The sequence below is a fragment of the Amphiura filiformis genome, chromosome 18, assembly GCF_039555335.1.
Source record: "Amphiura filiformis chromosome 18, Afil_fr2py, whole genome shotgun sequence".
In the NCBI taxonomy this organism is placed as follows: domain Eukaryota; kingdom Metazoa; phylum Echinodermata; class Ophiuroidea; order Amphilepidida; family Amphiuridae; genus Amphiura; species Amphiura filiformis.
In genome coordinates, this window is record NC_092645.1 from 32,182,522 (window position 1) to 32,205,073 (window position 22,552).

A 22,552-nucleotide genomic window follows, 5' to 3' on the forward strand; every position below is an offset into this window, starting at 1 on the left:
ATGACAGTGATTTTATTGCGTTCAATACTCAAAACCCAAGCCAGATTTCAGCAACATTTCCAGCGGGAACGTCGCAAGTTACTGCTATTGCTCGGGATACAGCTGGCCAGACAGCAAGTTGTACATTCACAGCAACTGTTACGGATGGTAAGATTAATCTTTCTATTTATGTGTTTAGCTGAAATTACACTCCGTAGCTGAAAGACATGTGATTAGCTATGAACCAATGAGAGCAATTGTTGTAAAGGCGTGCTACCCCGGGGGCACTCAACTTTGGAGGTGACGCGTATGTAGGGCTGTTAAGACCCCCTTTTCAGCATCGCTGTCACCCAAAGACCCCATATTTTTATGAACACATGCTCTGTCACCCGAAGACCCCCTATTTTTCCATTTGATCTGTCACCCAAAGACCCTTACAAGTTCAATTTGAAGAGCAACTTTCATTTTTCACTGATTTTGTTAATTATTTTGAAAAAACAATGAAATTTGAAGCCATTTAGAACTAGAAATTAGATTTTCTAGGTTTTAGTCACTGGAGGTCAGAAATCTTTTAAATAATATATTACAGGACCGCCTTGCTAGTAGTTGCTATCTGGTGCATGCCAAATTCAAGAAACCCGCTTTTTTTTAAGAAGCGGCACTACTAAAGATGAATTTTGACTTCAAATGAGGCCATTTGGGTACTATGTTGGTGTATTATAACTCTTGTTGTTTTACAAATCTTTAAAGCTAGCCAGGAAATACCACCTCATCAGTATGTTTACTGAGACCACAGACCTGACAGACCCAGAGGGTCTGTGCTGAGACTGTATTCCCTGATATGCGGTGCACGAGCAATTAGCTATATACAGCCTGTCTCAAAAAAAATTGTGCAAGTGAAAAGCGCCCTCTCTGGCAATTAGAAAATACCGTTGTGACATGATGCTTACATCAACGTCTAGGGCACAGTCTTAGCTCTCAAATACCGTTTGTTCTGTTCAATTTGCTCTTTTTAATCTCGAGATATGTTTAGTTAACAACGAAAGGGTAATGTCACAATTGTGCCACTTTTACTAGGGAATAGGGATGTACATGCTGTACATGTAAATCAATTCTAATGCACTCCCCCCTTCGGGGCTCGTGCATTAGACGCATCAACACCAGCGCGCGTGCATTATTTTGTCTAATTTCATTAATTTATCAAATTTCATGAACTTGTCAAAGTTCATTATTCTATAAGTGTGCAATATTTGTTTGTCTTTTAACATGTCTTGAATGACAAAGAGAACAGTATTTACCATGGTAAAATCATTGACATGCACATGTATTTAATCTTACAGGAGAATGTGAAATATTTATTTATCGTTTAATTTGTCGTAAGTGGAAAAAGAGAATCATTATACCATTATCATGATAAAACATTAAAAACAATTTTGTATTGTTGTGTAATTGATGCATTCTTTTAATTTCACGAAGGAACTCTTGATAAACTTGATGCTATCATTGATTTACATGTATAGCCCTCTTGAAGTGGCACAATTGTGATGTTACCCTTTCGTTGTTAAGTAAGCATATCTCGAGATTAAAACAAGCAAATTGAACAGACTAAACGGCATTTGAGAGCCAAGACTATGCCCTTGACGTTGATGTAAGCATTATGTCACAACGGTATTTTCTAATTGCCACAGAGGGCGCTTTTCACTTGCACAATTTTTTTTGAGACAGGCTGTAAACCAATGAGAACATAGTGTTTTTTGTTGCGTTGGGAATAACGAGCTACCTCGTTGGTCAATAAGCGAGTAAATGAGTAAATTGTATATCCATAATTATATATGAGGCAAAATTACACCTCAATCACATCTACAAGGTCTTTTAAATCATGGCATATTTGCAATAACATGCGCTTATCTCAGCGTCCCGCGCGTGTAGCTTTAAAATTGCGCCCGTGCCGACTCATCAATCCTTGTTCTGAACTAGGACGAATAAGCAAAATCATCACAGCGCGAATTGTCAAAGACATAACGAACTCCACCAAAGTTAACTTGAAGAAAGCTGGTGATAAGAATCCCAGTATCGACATTCAAGGACCCTAATAATACACCGATGGCATAACATTCTAACATTATGCCATATGCGGCTTGACTAACCAAATTAACTTTAACTTCTGTCGTATAATCATCCTTTAATGGTGATGTGCAACCACCACTGGTTACTTGCCCAGCTGATGTCAGGTCTGATGTTCAATGTGGATCTACAAATAGGCAAGTTCAGTTCCAACCTGCATTTGCGTTTGACAATGCGGGAACGCATACATTTAGCTATAGTAGTGGTACGGTTACTGCTACGTTTAAAAGCGGTGTCTCAACTGTTACAGCAACAGCAACTGACGACTGTGGTTTGACCGACTTCAGCAAGTTTACTGTCACTGTTACTGCAGGTATGGTTATGGCACAATGCCTAAATAAACATGAACATGATAAATCCAGAGAAGATGTAAAAAATAGGAGGTTGACATCATAGAGCTATCCTCAAATAAAATATGTGTGATACCGCCCATTCAAAATAAATGATGAATAACCTATTTAGCCGCTTAACAATAGAATGCCACAATGGGGTTGGACGTGTGTGATACACAAGTTACAGATCTGAGATGACTACTTTTAATGATAGGTTAGTGCTTTCATTTCAGTATGCCATGAATACCATACATGCAGGCCCTGTCATCCGGTCAGATTTCAGATAAAGTATGACTGAAGTTCCATGGCAAATTACAATTTTTGCCGCTGCCCCGGAAAGCTGTCGCCCACGTCTCTGGAAGAGATACGTTGATGACGTGTTAGAAATTATACGCAGAGGACAAGTCGACAATCTCACCGATCATCTAAATTCCATTGATTCCAACGGCAGCGTCAATTTTACCTATGAACAAGAGCAGGACAGTTCTATTCCCTTCCTTGATACCCTGATCACAAGAAACCAGACGGGTCAGTGAAACTTAGTACATACAGGAAGAAAACGCACACCGATCAGTACCTTCAGTTCTCCTCCCACCACCCTCTCCATCAAAAGTTAGGAGTCGTCAGAGCTTTACTAGACCGGGGTGAGTCGCTAGTCACCGAGGAAGCAGACAGACAGAAAGAGGAGACCAATATACGCGAAGCGTTATCTGGCGGTGGTTACCCAGAATGGTCGATCAAAAAAGTCAAACAAAATAGAGCCACTCCAAAAACAAAGACTACCTCAAAGAATAAAGATGACAGTGAAAAGTCTAAAGGTATGGTTGTAATTCCCTACGTTGAGGGGGCTTACTAAGCGAGTATCTAGAGTTTTCAAAAAACATGGCTTTTCTACCGCTACGAAACCTCACCGCACCATCCGAAGTATGCCTGTTCACCCAAAGGACAAACTTCTCCCTAAACAAAAAGCAGAGGCGATATATGAAATCCCCTGCGGAGATTGTACTAGTACCTACATCGGAGAAACCGGGCGCCCTTTTGGCGTTCGCCTCAAAGAGTACCAAAAAGAGGTGGAGAAATATGAAACGAAGCCCTACATTAGAGCCAGCCGCACGTCATCGATCACAGACATTCACAAGTCAGCTATCACTGATCATGTTGTCTCCACTAATCATTCTATCAAATGGGAGGACTCAAAGGTCATCGATAGAGAAGCTGACAAGACCACTAGATGGCTGAAAGAAGCCATCTGGATACGCCGAAAAGGAAAAGACACTCTAAACAAGGACGAGGGGGCCTACTCACACAACAACATCTTTGACCAACTCATCACGCCCTCTATAGCGGTTCCTGTTGATTATAAAAGGAAGCAGTCAGATGTGATGAGTTGCCAGTCTGATGAAACCACTAGTGTAGTCGTGAAACGTCACTAAAAATGTGAGTTTAACATCTTCATTTTTCTTGGATTTGCATAAAACGAACTATGTTAACAGTGAAATCTAACAATCCAAATGAACTTGTTCAAAGAATTTTTGCCGCTTGTTGTCACTTTCAGCCTCATTATTTATGATAGAGAAGATTTTCAATTATCAGAATATCTTTATTAGGTTTACAGGAAATGATAGGAAAATACATTTAAAAAAAAAAAAGATCAACAATCATCACTTCTCTATAAAAATCCTTAAAGTTTCTTCTTTAGAAATTTATATATTTACCAAAAAGGGCGGATTTTGAGGGAAATTTTACAACACTCGATTTCTTTCTTATCCACTTGTGGTATCCCATCCAAGCAGCAGTTCCTTAACACACATGTTTCATACTTTTCAACAAATTCTGTATAGAAACATTGGAAATATTTCCAATTCCGAAGTGCAAGTCGGTCAACCGTGGGCGGTCACACTTATAACATCACAGGGTATTTCAAGTGTATGTTTAACTTCTTGAGAATAAAGTACTATGAATAGATGCAACGTAGGATTACCTACGGGATTATCTCAAGTATATAATTTTGTTAACCCTCCTCTTTCTTACACCTGCTCTGATAAAACACAGCATTTACAGTATGAACCGGAAGACAGTGGTATGATCGACGGGGAGGAGATAAGTTTAAGTGACCGCTTAGGTTCTAATTTCAACCAGACCTGAGTTCGATTCCTAGGCGGGATCACTTTTTCTGCTTGTCTCCTTTATTTTTTGCGACTGCGAACCTGGTAAAAAATCATGTTTATTTAAAGTATGTTCGAATGATAAAATAAAAATATTGAATTTACGAATGTTGTTGGTGTCTACTAATTTAGTGAAACTAATTAGGCCTAAATGAATTTCCCAAATCCATGACTATTATACGCGTGTTATGACCATACCCATGGATCGTATGATTTGTGGGTACTAGCTAAATTGTATGCCTACGCCGTCACAACATTTCACTCAAAATTAATATTGAATGTTTATGAGTATACAGCCTGTCTCCAAAAAAATTGTGCAAGTAAAAAGCGCCCTCTATGGCAATTAGAAAATACCTTTGTGACAAGATGCTTACATCAACGTCAAGGACGCAATCTTAGCTCTCACATGCCGTTTGGTCTGTTCGATTTGCTTGTTTCAATCTCGAGATATGTTTAGTTAACAACGAAAGGGTAAAATCACAATTGTGCCACTTTTACCAGGGAAGCGGGCTATACTGATATTAATGCGTCTAATGCACTCCCCCATCGGGGCTCGTGCATTAAACGCATCAACATCAGCGCGGGTGCATTTTTTTTGTCATAATTTCTCTCCCAACAAGTAATACGCGTTCATTAATCTATAAGTTTGCAATATTTGATTGTCTTTTAACATGTCTTGAGTGACAAAGAAAACAGTATTTACCATCATAAAATCATTGACATGCAGTATGCACATGCATTTAATTTTACAGCAGAATGCGAAATATGTATAATTTATCTTTTAATCTGTTTTAAGTGGAAAAGAGAATCATAAATCATTATGCCTGTATCATGATAAAACAGTGAAAACATTTTTGTATCGTTGTGTAATTGATCACAGTTGTTTGATGACATGTAAAACTGAGTTATTTTTAAGAAATGTTGAACAATGATGGCGCTATTTATCTAAAATTTACAAGGGGTAGACACTTGTAAAATGGTATTGGAACATCAGCAAACAGACTAACAAATGACAAGGGAATTTTCAAAAAATCTTTTTATCATGAAATGTAAGATATAACTCATATTATTTGGATTATTTAAATCAAAACTATATGTAATAGCGCCCTCAATTTGCACACAAATGTACAGTTTATAGAATTAAAATTACCACAAAAAGCAGAAAGAGATGAATAATTTGATATAGAAACGAAAATCTATGTTAAAAATTGGTACAAAATATTTTTTGTATATACAGTTTATTATTGTGATAGCTGTTGGTGTTATTCAGGTCTAGAATTGAACATTATTATAAAGTTTTGTTAGAAAAAATAATAAATGATCACATCAAACAACTGTGTGATGCATTCTTTTGACTTCACGAAGGAACTCTTGATAAACTTGATGCTATCATTGATTTACATGTACAGCCCTCTTTCCTGGTAAAAGTGGCACAATTGTGAGTTTACCCTTTCGCTCTTAACTAAACATATCTCGAGATTAAAACAAGCAAATTTAACAGAACAAACGGCATTTGAGAGCTAAGACTTTGCCCTTGACGTTGATGTAAGCCTCATATCACAAAGGTATTTTATAATTGCCACAGAGGGCGTTTTTCACTTGCACAATTTTTTTTGAGACAGGCTGTAATGGTAAGAATATTTTCATGAGGTGAAGTATGTGCTGTTCCATTCAACGAGGCTTTGTCGTCCATTCAATGAGGCTTTGCCGAGTTGGATGGAACGCTACATATTTCACCGAATGAAAATATTCTTTCCATTGAACGAATAAAAACATTCAATATTAATTTTTTTATATATAACTCATATATAATTTCTTTTCTTCCACTTAATTTTGTAAATCACCAGGAAAATAAATTGAAAAATATATAAACTATGTTTATTTTAGTAGCGACACCACACCTATAATTTGCGTGTCCAGGTGGTCACTGCGCACGCTATACGCACGCGTAAAACAGCGTTGGCGTGGTAACTGCGCGTTAGTACAATGGAACATTGACTATTGCGCTCGCGCGGAGTGCAATAGTCTTTTTTCTAAAAATGACAAACATAATCAACTGTAATTGACCAATCGAATGACAAGTATCTTTGCATGAGTTATATAATATAAAATGACCCAGCTCAGGAGAACTTTCTTGAAGGATAGACAGAAATGCATGATGCAGTCATGTCTACAGTAGAATTCACCACGACCTTTGCAGGACTTAAACCCCATTAAAAGCTATTAAACCAAGATAACATTCATTGAAAACAGCTCAACTATGTTACATCAGATCTTCTCTGGTTAAATCCACACACACAAGTTTCAGTTTTACCTGTGCAATGAGCAATGAGCTGGTATTATAGTTACAGTTGGGTGAACGATTGTAAAGCAAACGCAAGGTAACAATTTATGTGTGGCCTTTGTTCACGAAATGAGACAATACTGTACATATTGTTAAACACATTTTTGAAAATGAGAAACATTGTAGAACCATGTTAGAATTTTAATAAATTTCTTTTCTTTTTGTTAAGTAAAAGGAAATAATAATGCCAAGAAACTTGTGTCATCAAACTGAATACCGTGGAATCTAAACTCATATACTTACGTACATGATGTATGCGATGCAAATGTTAACTACGGTAAAAATACCGCGTCCCGCCTAGTATTTTCCCAAGTTCAATATGGAAAAGCTATGTAGCTGACATGTGCTTCCAACAATGATATTAAAAAGCAACATTATACAGGAACAAGTCACAAAGGCACTCCCATAAAATAATTTAGATTTGGGTTGTCCGACTTCATCATTTGCTATTTCCACCATGGTTTAATAACCTTGACATCCACATCCAATCAATATAAGGGTATTTCAATCCCTTTCATATGAGAGCCAAAAATTTGAATTTAATTAATTCAATTAGTTTTCAATCACAGGTGACATTATCCCACTACGTATTACCCGTGGACAAGATGTAACTTCACAAGTTCCGTGTGGGCAAACTAGCACACAAGTGTGCTTCAACAAATGTACAGCAACAGATAATTCAGGAAGCGATCCTAATGTAAGATACAACAGTGGATTCATTCAATTCATCCCTCAAGGGTACCCATCTGGTTCGACTATTGTAACAGCAACCGCCACTGACAATTGTGGTCTCGCATTGTCTGCTACTTTTACTTTTTTAGTAGTCTGAAGAGTTAACAATTATAATTTTAATTGTAGAATTCAGTCCATGCGATGATAATTTAATCATTGGTGTCAAGTGGACGTTATACAAGTACAGATTATTTCTAGCATTTACGGTCCTAGGCTATTAGCGGGGAGGAGATAAGTTTAAGAGAACACTTATAGGTTCGAATTTCAACCAGTCTAATCACGAAGCTCCCGTTGTGATGTCACAGGTCCTGTCAACCTGAGGTCCTGGGTTCAATTCTCGGGCAGGCTCACTTTTTGCTTGTTTCCTTTATTTATAAATTGCGACGGCGAACCTGGTGAAAAATTATGTTTATTCATATAATTCGATGCAGTGGTGTCAATTTGCAAATTATCATGTTTTTCATTAACCGGGGGGTCAGGGGTCAGTGGTTCATAAAAATTTAATAGCACCTAGTTCGGATGTAAAATTCACACAAAATGCTTTTTGAGTGATTACAAAGATAATTAAATACTTTTCATGCGGGGGCTATGTGGAATTTTTTTAAATGTATTCCTTGTACAATGAAATTTCACAATTAATGTCCATTGGAAACAAAGGTGTCCCCCTCCCCCCACATCCGGGCATGGACTCTGACTGAGTCCGGACTCGGGTCTTATTTTTGTTGGACTCGGACTTGGCTCAGACTCGGCACCCCCGGACATGGACTCCAGTCCGGACTCGGACACAAAAGGACTCGGACTTGGCTCGGACTCGGATACAAATGGACTCGGCTCGGCTCGGACTCGGACAAGTTGGACTCGGGTACAAGTCTGTTAAACACAAACTTGAAGAAAGCTGACGATAAGAATCACAGTATCGACATTCAATGACCCTAATAATATATCGGTGGCATAACTTTCAAACATTCCTCCGGGTACATGCGGCTGCTTGACAAACCAAATGCAATTAACTTTATCTTCTGTCATATGATATATTGTCCGATTTCATCATTTACTATTTCCACTAAGGTTTAACGACCTTGACCTCCACTTCCAACCAACGACGCTTCATGGAGACTAAAAATATGCATCTATTTATTTGCTTTTATTCAATCATAGGAGACATTGTCCCGCCACTTATTACCTGCGGACAAGATGTAAGTTCCCAAGTTCAGTGTGGACAAGCTAACAGAAATGTGTGTTTCAATCAATGCACAGCAACAGACAATTTAGGAACTCCATCTGTAAGATACAGCAGTGGATTCACTCAGTTCACTCCTCAAGGAAATCAACAGTGTGCGATCTACCCAATTGGAGTGACAACTGTAACAGCAACAGCCACTGACAATTGTGGACTCTCAATGTTTGATACTATAACAGTTACAGTCACTGGAGGTAAGAAATCTTTTTAATAATATAATACAGGACTGCCTTGCTAGTAGTTGCTATCTGGCATTCATGGACCTAATAATATATCGATGGCATAACATTCAAACATTATGCCTTTGGGTACATGCGGCTTGACTAACCAAATGCAATTAACTTTATCTTCTGTCATATGATCCGATTTTATCATTTACTATTTCCACTAAGGTTTAATGACCTTGACCTCCATTTCCAACCAATGACGCTTCATGGGGACTAAAAATATGCATCTATTTATTTACTTTTATTCAATCATAGATACTGTCCGGCCATTTATTTCCTGCGGACAAGATGTAAGTTCCCAAGTTCAGCGTGGACAAGCTAGCACACAAGTGTGTTTCAACCAATGCACAGCAACAGACAATTTAGGGACTCCAACTGTAAGATACAGCAGTGGATCAATTCAATTCACTCCTCAAGGAAATCAACAGTGTGCAACCTACCCAACTGGAGTGACAACTGTAACAGCAACAGCCACTGACAATTGTGGAATCTCAATGTCTGATACTATAACAGTTACAGTCACTGCAGGTAAGAAATTTGGTTAAATAATATATTACAGGACGCCAAATTCAAATTTAAGGAACCCATTTTGTTTTTGCCACGAAGCGGTACTAAAGTGGAGTTTGGATTTTAAATCAGGCCACTTTGGTACTATGTTGGTGCATTGTAACCAGTGGCGTAAATATCTTTTTTTTTACATGGGGGGTGGAGTTAGAAAAACTTTCTTGAAGTATAGTGAACCCAGCACCTTTTGGCGGCATAATAAGTTTATGGTACAAATGCGAGCAAAGCCCGCGAAAAAATTGTCATATTGAAGCTAAACTGATGAAATATAAGCGCACAAGTGGAATAGATTCGCGCGAAGCTTGAAAAATGGCACTTTTGGGGAAAAAATGGCCAAATATGAGGTTAATTTGGTCAGAATCTCAATACAGGTGTCAACATGGGGGGGGGGGGGGGGGATTGTATGGACCATCACCCTGGCAAAATATTAGGAGGCTTTATCCCTCATCCCCCCGGGATCAACGCCTATGGATGTAAGTGAAGTTTCCTATTCGTGTGCATGCTCATGTATAAGCAGGAATGTATCAATTGTGACGATCTATAATCAAAGATTTGTTCCTTGTTTAGTGGATCTGAACCCAAAATATAGCAAGCAGGATTAGTAAAAACATGTACATTCGATTTTAATGGACTGCGTTATTTCGTTTTCCCATTTGAACAATTTTAAACGAAAAGGGGGAAAATACATATTTCTCATTTTATAATTGAAAGTTAAAGTGAGAAAATGGTATGTTTTATATTATCATTTTCGGAAACGAAACTGATTTTAAATTTCAGCGGGGGACGTATCATTCTTTTCTCTAGTATATTTCTATCAAACAGGACAAAGAAAAACAGTGAAGATTACATTTCGGGTTGTGCAATATTGTGAAAAGATCATGGATTAACTTCTGTTGTACCATTTCTTCCATTTACCATGTTTACCATAGGCAAAATAAAATAGATTTTTATTTCACTGCTTTCAAAAGTGAAGGTGGATTTGCTTTAGTTTATTTTATTTTCCATATCGAAAATAGGAATAGAAATTCTGTTTTGCTGTTAATGTTTATTCTTATTTATTTTATGTAACATATATATCCCTTATATCAACCGAGCATTGTTATCCTTTGTTTTATTCGGTATAGAAGTATTAAGGGGATATGCAATAATTATTATCCGGGGGTAAATTTCCGAACGGCCCGCCAAAAATCGCTTCCCCTCCCCCCGGTCCGCCAAGCGAGCAGGAAAATTTGCATGATAAAGCGTTTCCGTACTGTTTTCCTAAGCCTTTTTAGAGCGTTTTATTTTAAATGCGCCCCATGAATATGTGCGAAAATCGATTGCCCCCCCCCCTCGGCTCGCCAAAAATTGCTTCCCCCCCCAAAAAAAATTTTTTTTTACCCTCCCCAGGGCTCATAATTATTGTACAGCCCCTTAAAAAGTGGCGTAGCCAGCACTTTTGCAGAGGGTATGCAAAGCACCTTACGAAAATAGTCAAAAATCGGCTCAATGTGCAAAAAGACCTAGAATCTTAAATATCAGGGCGGACAGCATCCCACAGGGAGGCAAGGGAGTTGAGAGACTTCTCACAGTGGGCATATGAAAAGTTTATATACTTGCACCATTTGCTGCTTTGTGATATTTTTGTTACTGATAGTGTTATTTTATACAAGGGTCATTCAAAAAGTTCTACCACCATCATCACATCTATGTTATCTTACGTGTCAGGATATTGAAATTACCCATGATTATACTCATAAATCTCGGCTATAAAATCAAAGTTATTTGATGAAAATGTGATATGCCAGTGGCAGGGTTTTCAATTAATATAATATTTTTGTGTAAAAGCTGAGCATCCTATGTATAACGGAATATATGAATAGTAACTGTACATAATATATAACGATTCGTGATACAATTGATCTGGTTTGGAAGGCAGAGCATTTATTTTAATCTTATATACGCCAAATTTGTTTTTGAATTTAGTGAAAATGCAAACTGAAAAGATGGTTAAATATGAATTGGGCAATTCTATAGAACCCCGCTAAAGATTACTGTTTTTAAAGTAATCTAATCTTTTATTTTCTGAAGTTAACTTTCGGGTTCTATGAGGATTTTTGTGTAAAGTATAAAAATCCAGCAACTTTCCGACAATATGTGCGTTCTGACATTTCCTTACAATCCGATTCGTAGTCTCAGGCACATACTGCATGTGGTTATGGTTTGTAAGGAGCGACGAGTGTTGGGACGGACAGAAAGCGGCTGTTAGGGGGACTACCCAGCAAACACAAAACGTTTTCGCAAAAGGTTGCTAAAAAACGCCAAAAAAAGGGACATATAAAGGTATAAAACGTTTTGGTAACATTCAAAAACATTTTTTGATAATCTACTTCAAATAGTCTAACATAAAGTTATTTAAGGCTACACGGTGTATTGTTGGTCGAAGCAGCCAAAGATCGATTTTCATGATCTAAATCAATATATTATTGAAAAATAACAATTTGATGTTTTGCAAAAGTTCATTCTACAAATCATATACTTTGAAAACTTGCTTGATTTATTGTTGTTAATGAGTTATGTACGTTTTACGAAAGTGTTGTTGTTTCAGCCCTCTTTACAACATAACTCAAGAACCACATGGCATTCAAAAGTATATATGTAATATTTGAATTCTTCTAAACACTAGCTATGAAATGATCAATGCAATTGTTGCAAAAGCTCACTACCATTTGCAAGATACTGTGAACTATCAAATCGCAACAGTTTAAAATAGTTGCTAACCTTAAGCGTTGACAAGATATTTGGCAAAAAATGTTTGCAAAATATATTTTATCATGTCTACGATAACATTTTGAAAACAAAATTATTGTTGTAGTGTGTTTTCATACAAAACGTTTTAAAACGTTTCCGTCATCTTTATATAACTCGACATTTAATGTTATTAAAACGTTTTTATCTAAACAAAAACTCAAAATATAACATGTATAAAACATTTAAAAAACGTCTTTGTGTTTGCTGGGTTGCCAATTCGTCTCAACTCAATGATTATGACAACTGGTACTATATATATCCTTTTAGTGACGACCAGATGTTTGAGCTGTATGTAAAAAGAAACACATGCAGCAGCCGACAATGGCATCATTTTGATAAGTTGTTTGTAACTGTACATATAAACGCATAAGTAAAAACATGATACATGTATAGAAGACATGATACTTATATTGTGCGCAAAATAATTAAAGTACCAGTTATGTTCTACCCTGTTTATCGTAAAAAAAGACAGATATGTCAGATGCAAAAGCTATAATTGCAGCATACAGTTTGCTCCATTGCATGCCCTTTTGATCTGTGCACAAAACGTTCTCGAACAAGAAGACTAGCCCCGTGCTTTCCATTGATTAGCACTTTAAACTAGCGTCGTGCTTTCATTGATTAGAACATAAAAGTGCAACTTTTGATTTCGTTCCTTCATTATATTTTAGATCACCGTTTCTTTAATTCTCAACCAACTTCAACAAACGAGATCTTAATTGAGAGCTAAAGGTGTTGGCTACTTACTTTAATTTTGACATACTTGTCTTCGTTTAGGATGTACAGGAGTAAACATATCTGTTACCGTAATTATTTTGCGCACTGTATATCATATATGCCTTGTGATATTTTGTTTCTTTGTATTCATTGATCGATAAATTTCATTTTAGGGAAATCTCAGTCCATCGACAAATGTCCCACAAGTGCGTTAACAGCCATCCACGCCGTCATGCATTGTTGTGCCATCTAGCGGGTTCTTTCTGGCAATTGGGCTAGTCAAATTTATTTATGGCATAGGGAGGAGTGGTGCCAAGGGTCGAGATTTAGAATAAGTATATACATTATGTGACCTGATCTGATCCACTTAGACCAACGTTGGAAATCTTGGAAATTGAGTTGTTGTCATTAATAAATTATTCAGTACCTATGCTTATTGATGTCCCCGGTATAGACTGCAAAGTAATGAACTTGTTATGTCAAGTTATGGCCTTATTGTTGCATATATCACAATTTCATTATTCTACTAGTATTGAATGAACTTTTATCTGTCTCGTGTTCTCTCCCTTCGCAAAACACCATTCTACTAAAGTTGATGAGACACCGCTTAATCTGCAATGTCCAAACATAGTGAGAAGAGTAGACTCGGAACAGACATCTACCAATGTGACGTATTCAGTAACTGCAATAGGTGGCACACCTCCGTATACCTTGCTTTACACTCCAACTTCTGGTAGTACTTTTCATACTGGGACTCACACGAACTGCCTCAGCAACAACTACCGATGCAGCTGGTGACCAAGCTTTGTGTCAGTTTACTGTTCAAGTCCTAGCTGTTGGTAAGCCTGAAGGTCGAATAATGTGTTTCACTTCGCTAACCTTGAAAATGCGAACTTATACCGAACTTTATTGTTCATATCAAACAATAGACGCCTGCATTTTGAAAATGAAATTGTTGTAAAAACATCAAATCAAAATACTGAAAGATGATGAGAATGTATATGAAGAGCTTAGTTTCAAAACCCTTACATCCACTTGCCGAATTTTAAGAACACATCAAAAAATCATCAAAAAATCATTGATATAAGGGAGTTTTCAACAAAAGCAGTTTTTGGTGGGATGCTTGGGTAGGATGAGCATCCCACCATAAACTGCTTTTGTAGCAAACTCCCATATATCTGTGATTTTTTTGATGATTTTTTGATGTGTTCTCAAAATTCGGCAAGTGGATGTAAGGGGTTTTGAAACTAAGCTCTTCATAATACTGACTCACTTAATCACTTACATTCTTTACAGGAATAATTTGCCCAACTGTCAATTCTAGTTCATCCAGCCAAGTTTCATTCGACAGTCCTACTCTGTCCAATTTTGAAAACCCTGACATTGTTACCATAACATACTCTTACGGAGGTCAGTCTCAACAAATTGCAGTTTCTCAACAGACGCATTCATTTGACGACAAGTTTAATTTTGCGACTGGCAGAAACATCATATTCGTATCTGCATCAGATGGCGCGAATACGGCGGCGTGTTCATTCACGTACACGAAGATAACAACAGGTATTTAGTATACTATAAATTAACATTAAACTCTATTATATTCATGGACTGATTTTATTATAATGTACGTCGAAATAATTTTTAAGTTAGACAGGATTTGATCTCCTATACTACAATATTATTATTCTTGCGTAATACCGCGACTGCCAACATGGAAAGGTTGTGATTTCCAAACGTCGTGATCGTACGCCAGTCTATCTATTCAAAATTACACTCTTGTATCGAAGCGAAGTCGCATATTTAGCCAGTTTTGAAGATTTTGCAAGTACGAAATGAACGTGAGGACAACGTTGAAAATGCACAAAATGTGCCATTCAACAATAGGAAAATGAAAACGAAGGAAAGTCTAACTATGATCCTTTTTGATTGTAAGAATGCATAATAATAAAAGCAACAGTGAGGTGTGACAATTTGACTTCATTCATACGCGCGGTTCATACGTACAGATTGTCCATTGAAACCTGTATAAGATTGACCGTATAAAAATACATTGCGATTTACCTTTTTGTAATGATGTAATGTAATGTAATTTTGCAATTGATAATTACAGTTGCTCGAATTATAGCCACGACAGACACAACTATTAGTATACAGATTTCCAACTCTGATGACGACTACATTGAATATCAGGTACACTAAAACATGACTTCCGTACTTTCTTTAGCATGTTTAGGCAATAACATAAATAAAATATTAATAGTTTTACAAAATTTGTTTTTGGGTGTTTTTTGTTTGTTTGATCTGGCTACCACGATAGCTACTGCACTTGGAATCATTCGATTTGTTCAAGGTGAATATTGTTTAGCGAACTGTGATATTCTTGCAATGATTTGCACTCTCGGTTAATAATTAATATTAAGTAGACATTTGTATAATGAATATTCCAGAAGATACCAAATGTATAGTAGTCGTACTTCTTTAACACAGCGATTTTATAATTGACTCATTCACTTGAATTTCGACTCGACATGTACAATATTTTCTCTTCAAATGTTAGGTTCTATACCATTCAGGAACAAGCGCTAGGAAAATAGACATTGTAGATGCGCAGCAAGAAATCATAGTCCTTGAAGATTTAACACCAGGAACCTCATACAACATTGAGATCACAGGACTAACAGTGGATAATCAACTGCACGTACTTGCAAGTCTCAAAGAGTCAACTGATGAGGGTAAGTTTGGTCTTTTAAAGGGGCGTAGTTTGAGTAGCAGTCAACGTGTCTCGCTTGTCCAATTCCACCCAACTAAAAATGGTGAGCTGTTAGGGGTTCCATAAATAGGGCACCTTGGTGTTATTTTTTTTTTATTTATTTATTTATTAATTATTTTTTTTATTTATTTATTTTTTTTTTTTATTTATTTTTTTATTTATTTAATGTAAATTTTATAAAGCACTTAAAATAATTCTTAATTCTTTGTTTTCCAATTAAAAGCTCCTGGTGCCAAGAATGCAAATATTGGCTTAATCGTTGGGGTAGCAATTGGCGTTTTGATTGTCATCATCGTATTTCCCGTTGCATGTGTTTTCGTTTACCGGTAAGTTAATAGCCCCACCACATGATTGTAATGTAGTATTCAAACGAAATTCCTATATAGAATGTAGACAGGATGGGCATATCCTGGGTAGTGATGTAGACTGGAGGGGCATGTTAATTTCATCAGTTTTTCCAAAATATATCATTTGTTTATCTCTCCTGTTTTTCATGAACACACACACACACAAAACACAGTCTTTAGGTCCTAAACACTATTGTAGATGCACCTTCTCCTCGATTTGTAAACATGTGATGCTAAAAACTGGAAATGTTTAGTGATAGGACATTTGGGATTAAGTATTAGGCAGGACCAACGAAATGGCGTCAAAAACTGCGTAGCTTACTTTGTGGCGTACACGTCAAATGATTACAAGGAACCAATCAGCACAGAGTAACCGCGACTGTTTCGGAAAACATGAGTTTGGCATTTAAATGTTACACTGTTTTATGCTCAGTATACAGACATTCCGCGAGTATGAATACAACATGACATTGTTATGAATTTGACATTTTTTAGAACGTGTTATAATGCTTAATTGCTAAACACACCATTACGTGTAATCCCATTGAAAGCGAAGGTGCCCAACGCATTTCACATAAAAAATTCTGTACTACTCCTCTTTTTGCCAAAAGCCAAGTGTTTCTAGAATGCTGCTAAAATAAGAAAAATTTTAATGCTAATTTATTGCACATTCTAGGGAAGCGTGGTTACCTTTTTGAAATAGCCGAGTGGGAGGGTTTTCAATGAAATATTTTTTTATGTCACCCCTATGTATAAAAGAATATATGAATATTACTGCACATCATATATAACAATTCGTGATACCCAAAAAGAGTATTCGTGATACCCAAAATTCTAAAGTTTAGGTGGTTTAGAAGGCAGAGAACTTTATTTCCATTTTATATACGCCAAAATATTTTCTGAATTTAGTAAAAATTAACACTGAATTGTTGGTGAAAATTTTATGTAAATTTTACATTGGTCCCCACTAAAGATTATTGTTTCGTCTTTATGGGAATCTAATCTTTTAATATCTGACAGAAACTTTGGGGACTTATGTGGACTTTTCCTATAAATTGTAAAAAATCAGACCGTCTTACAAGAAAAATTGTAGGCTGACTAGGCTCCCTAACTTGCAACTGACGCGATGTCCTGAGCACAGAACACGTGCCACGAAATCAAAATCGATTTATGTATTGTGTATGTATCATAGGCCCCTCGTATTGTCTGTATGCGCTTGAGAATTCAACAATATTAATAATGATAGCTCTATTATAATACACATTAATGTTTTTAAGCAGATGAAATTCCAAAATATGGTACGTTTTCTGTCTTTGCTTGTCACGTGGTATGTTGAAGTAATGAAGTTGCGATTATATGTTCAAATTTTCAAGTTGGCACCAACAAGTCAGCTGGCCGAGCGGACTAAGGTGCTGGTAATATGTCGATACTGTAGGGATACAGTTTCCTTTTTTTTTTAATTTCATATTATTATTATTATGTTAGGGAAATGTGGCTGGGAGAATTTATGTAGGACGAATAGAGGAGTGGTTCTGTACATACATACCGAGGCATCCATACTACACCCCATACACCCCATACCAAGTGACGTTTTCCTATCTTATAATGTAGAGATCCTCGCTTTGTAATCCTCGTTCGTTCCTCGCTTTGTCATTTTCCCCGGTTTGTACATGTTGTATGCGTAGATCTTCCTTAATTGCTCCAACACACTTTGAATCTCTTCTTTATATTTCCGTAAGGCAAAGACAGAAGGGTAAACCACAGAACCGCCCTTCCAACAATGGTGAAAGAGGGGGACCTGATGGTAATGACAATGAAGGATATACTCTGCCTGAAGCAGCAAGGGACAGATCAGATGGCTATTCAATACCATTGCAAAACACCAGCTACACAGATTTGAAACCACCTAAACCACACGAGTATGAATCGTCCATACCCTCGAATCAGCCTGTTCAACAAGAGACACCGATTCAATACGATTCACCGTACATGGAAGTGAAATAATTTGGTATAATACCTTGAACCACCAACTGAAAGAGTTGACCGCTTTTAAAAGGTCACATTAAAGCAATAATGTACGATGTTATAAAATTAAATTAGAGGTGTTTTTTTTTCAAACCTGATTTTTCTAACATATTTATAATGTTTACACGTGTCTCAACTCAACTTGCACTTAAATGGAATCGGCCAAATTCGAATTCGTTGTGTTTGTCAGGTCAAGAGATCAATTTTGACATAATATCATTTTCAGACATTAGTTGTCAGCATTTTGAGTAAAGAATAACAAACTTTGATGGAAATCGTACATGATGCCTTCAACGCATGAAAACTTGCGATAGCTCGGGTCTCCGTTAAAAAGACAAGCAAATATAACTGCCAACATTTGTTTGAGCATGTTGACCTAAGTGATACAGGACATGCGGCGAGGGGTATATATATCACGTATGGTAAAGATTCCAATGATTTTACTAATTTAAATAATTAGTTACGCAAGGCGGGTGTTGTTAAATATGGTAATATGTAAGGCCCTGTGTAAAATATGGGAATGTGTGAGGCTTTGTGTGTAAATATATGGATATGTGTGAGGATTTGGATGTACGGTAATGTGCAAGGTCTTGTGTGTAAACTATGGTAATGTGTGACACTTTGGATGTAAACTATGGTAATGTGTGAGACCTTGAGTATAAAATATTGTAATGTCATGAATGTGTGAGGCTGGCGTGTGATGTAAAATATGGTTATGTGTGAGGATTTGTATGTAAAATATTGTAATGTGTGATGCTTTAGATTTAAATTTTGTAATGTGTAAGGCTTTTGATGTAAAATATTGTAATGTGTAAGGCTTTTGATGTAAAATATTGTAATGTGTAAGGCTTTTGATGTAAAATATGGTAATGTATGAGGCTTTGGATGCAAAAATGGTAATGTGTGAGGCATTTTCCACTATCTAACTAAAAATGGGGTACTACGACCCCTACCCATATTCAACTCATAAACCCCTCAGCTCTTATACTAAAACACGTTTTTAAATTTAAAAAGAAGACAATTATGTTTTTATTTTTTTTTTCGTAACCTTCCACTTATTAGATCAATTTTAAAACATTCCTCTTTTTCTTACAACACTTCCAAGATAAACCTTCGTAATGTATGTTAATCATTCCCCATCCCTATGTAAACTTTAATCTTGTTGTGTAGACTCTTTGGCATCCAGCAATTTTCACCTGTATCGAGTGTTCCAATATATCTTGTACCAAACTTGGTTTCAATAATTTGGTATTCTGTTAAATTGTTAGGTTTTTTTCTAATGCACTAAAGCTTAAAGTCTCTGAATAGTTTTCTGTAGGTGTATTTACGAATAAAACTAGTGTGAAATGATTGGCATACTTATATATAACCTGTTGAAGTGTTCTGTTTCATTAAAAATTGCGAGACAGTGATGTACAACAGATGGGTATGTGCATTCCTAGAACAGCCATTCCAGAGGGCGGTATGTAAGTTACTTGGAATAGCCGGATCTAGTTTTGTGTTTACATTTCTGAATTCACTACCCCAAAGTCTATGGTATTTATATTTTCTACAAAACCGGCTAAAACTGAATTTATTTTAGGCACCACATCAAATTCGGTCCTATAGAACTATTGGTGCCCGATTAGGTACCGATGACACTTAACATCACTCCCTGGGATGTAATAAATTCATTAAATTTCATTTAATTTAAAAAAACGAATGCACTGTACAAATGTTAAGGGTCCGATATAAAGAGCCATCAGTACCTATTAGGCCACCGATAGCGCTATCGGACCAAATTAGATGAAGAAGTGCCTTAGAGAAGTAGTTTAAATGAGAGTTTTGTACCATAAAATCTGCATGTACTGACTTTTTTTCTTTTTATGTCAAGCATATCTAGGAATTAACAGCCAAAATCTAGAAGATAACGCTGACAAAACTTCGGCCAGGCACAAATGACCTGGTGAAGGGGTCGCACAGATAGCTGACCTGAATTTGTTTACAGGACATGCAAGTGTAGCCAACAATCGGGCTGATTACCCTGATCGGAACCGACTGTAACGAGGTCTTTTATCATAGGTCATCTGCCCCGCCATTACCAGATGAGCCCGCCTGTATTATTTGCCTTTCTCAGTTCCTTACATACTCAGCAACATTTTGGTCTTAAATGTGCATCCAGTTTGGCGCATTAGTCTGCACTGAAAACCCCCATATGTCGCGTCACACTCCCTGCACCCTCCTGGCCCCACGGTCTAGGCTAGTCTGAAGATTCGCTCCTCCGAAGGTTCGCTAGTCCTATGTTTCGCTAGTCCGAAGATTCGCTAGTCCGAAGGTTTGCTAGTCCGAAGGCTCGCTAGTCCGAAGGTTCGCTAGTCCTAAGGTTCGCTAGGCGGACTACGAAGGAGGGGGATCAAGTCCTTATGCTAAATAAAAAGATTGGTCACACCTAGGAGGCTAACATTTCGGAATAACAATGACATACGAAAACGAATACGAAAACGAAAACAGAAACTGAAAAGATAAAAAGACCCTAAGTTAGGGAAGTTACCCAACGTGTTAGATCTTATTTACTAGCATAGGGACTTATTACAATGAAAGTAATAGAAATCTTCAATGATTTTGACACCATAATGTGAGTGTATGTAATTTTTATTTTCTTTAAAGTAATATACAGACAATAGTATTGACTAGTTACCTTGGTCAAGCTTTAGAACAAGCCAAAGTTTAGTACTTCTGGAGTATTCAAGAAGCTCAACGAGTATGTCAAATACCCCAGAGGCATACTATGGCGTCTGCTCCTATACATTGATAAAATCTCAAATTTGCACCCTGCGCCCATGATGTGTCTGCAAGATTGCAACTTTCAACCCATTAGCTTAAGGTGGCTCAATCCAAAACCTTTTAATAAAAATCATGGCCAAAACTTGGACAACTATCTAACCAAATAGTCATAGAATGTGTGAATTGGTATATTGTATTCTTGTAATGCTGCAATAAAACATTAGAACTATAAGTATGAAGAAACAGTACTGTTCAAAACTCTATGTGTTAAGGATGTCAGAAAAGAAAGAGAGAATCGATTGTTGGGTTTTTTTTTTTTGTGGTTTTTTTTTTTTTTTGGGGGGGGTTTTATTTTTTTATTATTATTTTTTTTCAAGTAAGGGTCTGTCGTTCAAAGACAGCCAGTTTTCTGTTGACCTTATATGTGAGGGTAGCCATGGGTGTTATGCGGCAGGTTTCTATTAAGCAGTCTAAAGCTGGGCAGAGGCAAATGTGATATCTATAATAATCATAATAACTACGAAGGTCATTCAATAAGTTCCACATTCACTCTTATAACTTTGGTTTTGTAAATGTTAGCTTCTGCACACTTGGCATGATAATTCCTTTAAATGTCACCTACAAATGATGGCAAATGTATAGATGAGGTGACCTATGATGTCACATGTTTACATTCAGACCGCCCTCTGTTGTTTCTAAGCAGGCAAAATAACACAGAAGTGTCTATGACAGACCACATAAATCTCTTTAAAACTCAACTTTCAAAAAACCTTAGAAGTTTTGTGTGATATTATGTATATAGCTTGATGCATTTATAAACAAGATTGATACCATTTTTGTATTATTTGCTTTGAAACCAAAGTTAATGAATAAAAATCAACTTCTTCCATGTAAACTATAGTGTTTTTTGCCTGACAGTTTTGATCACAGACCAACAGAGGGCGTATCAAATGTAAACACATGTCACCTCATCTATATTGATACCTTTTCCAGATTTTTGTAGGTGACCTGAGAACCAAAATAAGATTTGATATACCGGAAACGGTAAAATTTCGTAGAATATACCAGGTCCGGTCACAATATTGACTGGGATGGAGTTACCATTTTGGAAAAGGACAGCAGGAACGACACAAGGAAAATGCCTGAAGCGATTCACATTAGGAGAGACCCGCAGCCCAAAATCAACACCTTGCAGGAGTACGAACTATCTCCAGGTAAAACATGCTTCTAGTTTTTTTCTAGCCCTTTTTCTAATACAGACAATTTCTGCATAAATGTCTTTTGGTCATTTTAAGAAAAAAAAGAGCAACGTTTTCGTTGGAGTGATGCAGTTTTTTTTTAATTTTACATAATTTTCAATATTTTTTCTTTGTATATCATGGCCACTTCAATTGGGTTTTTACTTTGTATTCCCTGTAGATATAAGTACAGAT

At 36.7% G+C, this 22,552-nt stretch overlaps 1 protein-coding gene across 1 annotated transcript; it reads left to right on the forward strand.

Moving 5' to 3' along the window:
• On the forward strand, positions 1-21,240 carry LOC140139601 (uncharacterized). Its single transcript, XM_072161306.1, has 11 exons — positions 1-147; positions 3,049-3,253; positions 8,835-9,110; positions 9,399-9,671; positions 13,275-13,303; positions 13,906-14,053; positions 14,511-14,774; positions 15,325-15,404; positions 15,772-15,946; positions 16,208-16,310; positions 18,071-21,240. Exons 1-11 carry the CDS (start codon positions 1-3, stop codon positions 18,333-18,335), a joined length of 1,965 nt encoding a protein of 654 aa, XP_072017407.1. The 3' UTR covers positions 18,336-21,240.
• The last annotated feature ends 1,312 nt before the right edge of the window (positions 21,241-22,552 follow it).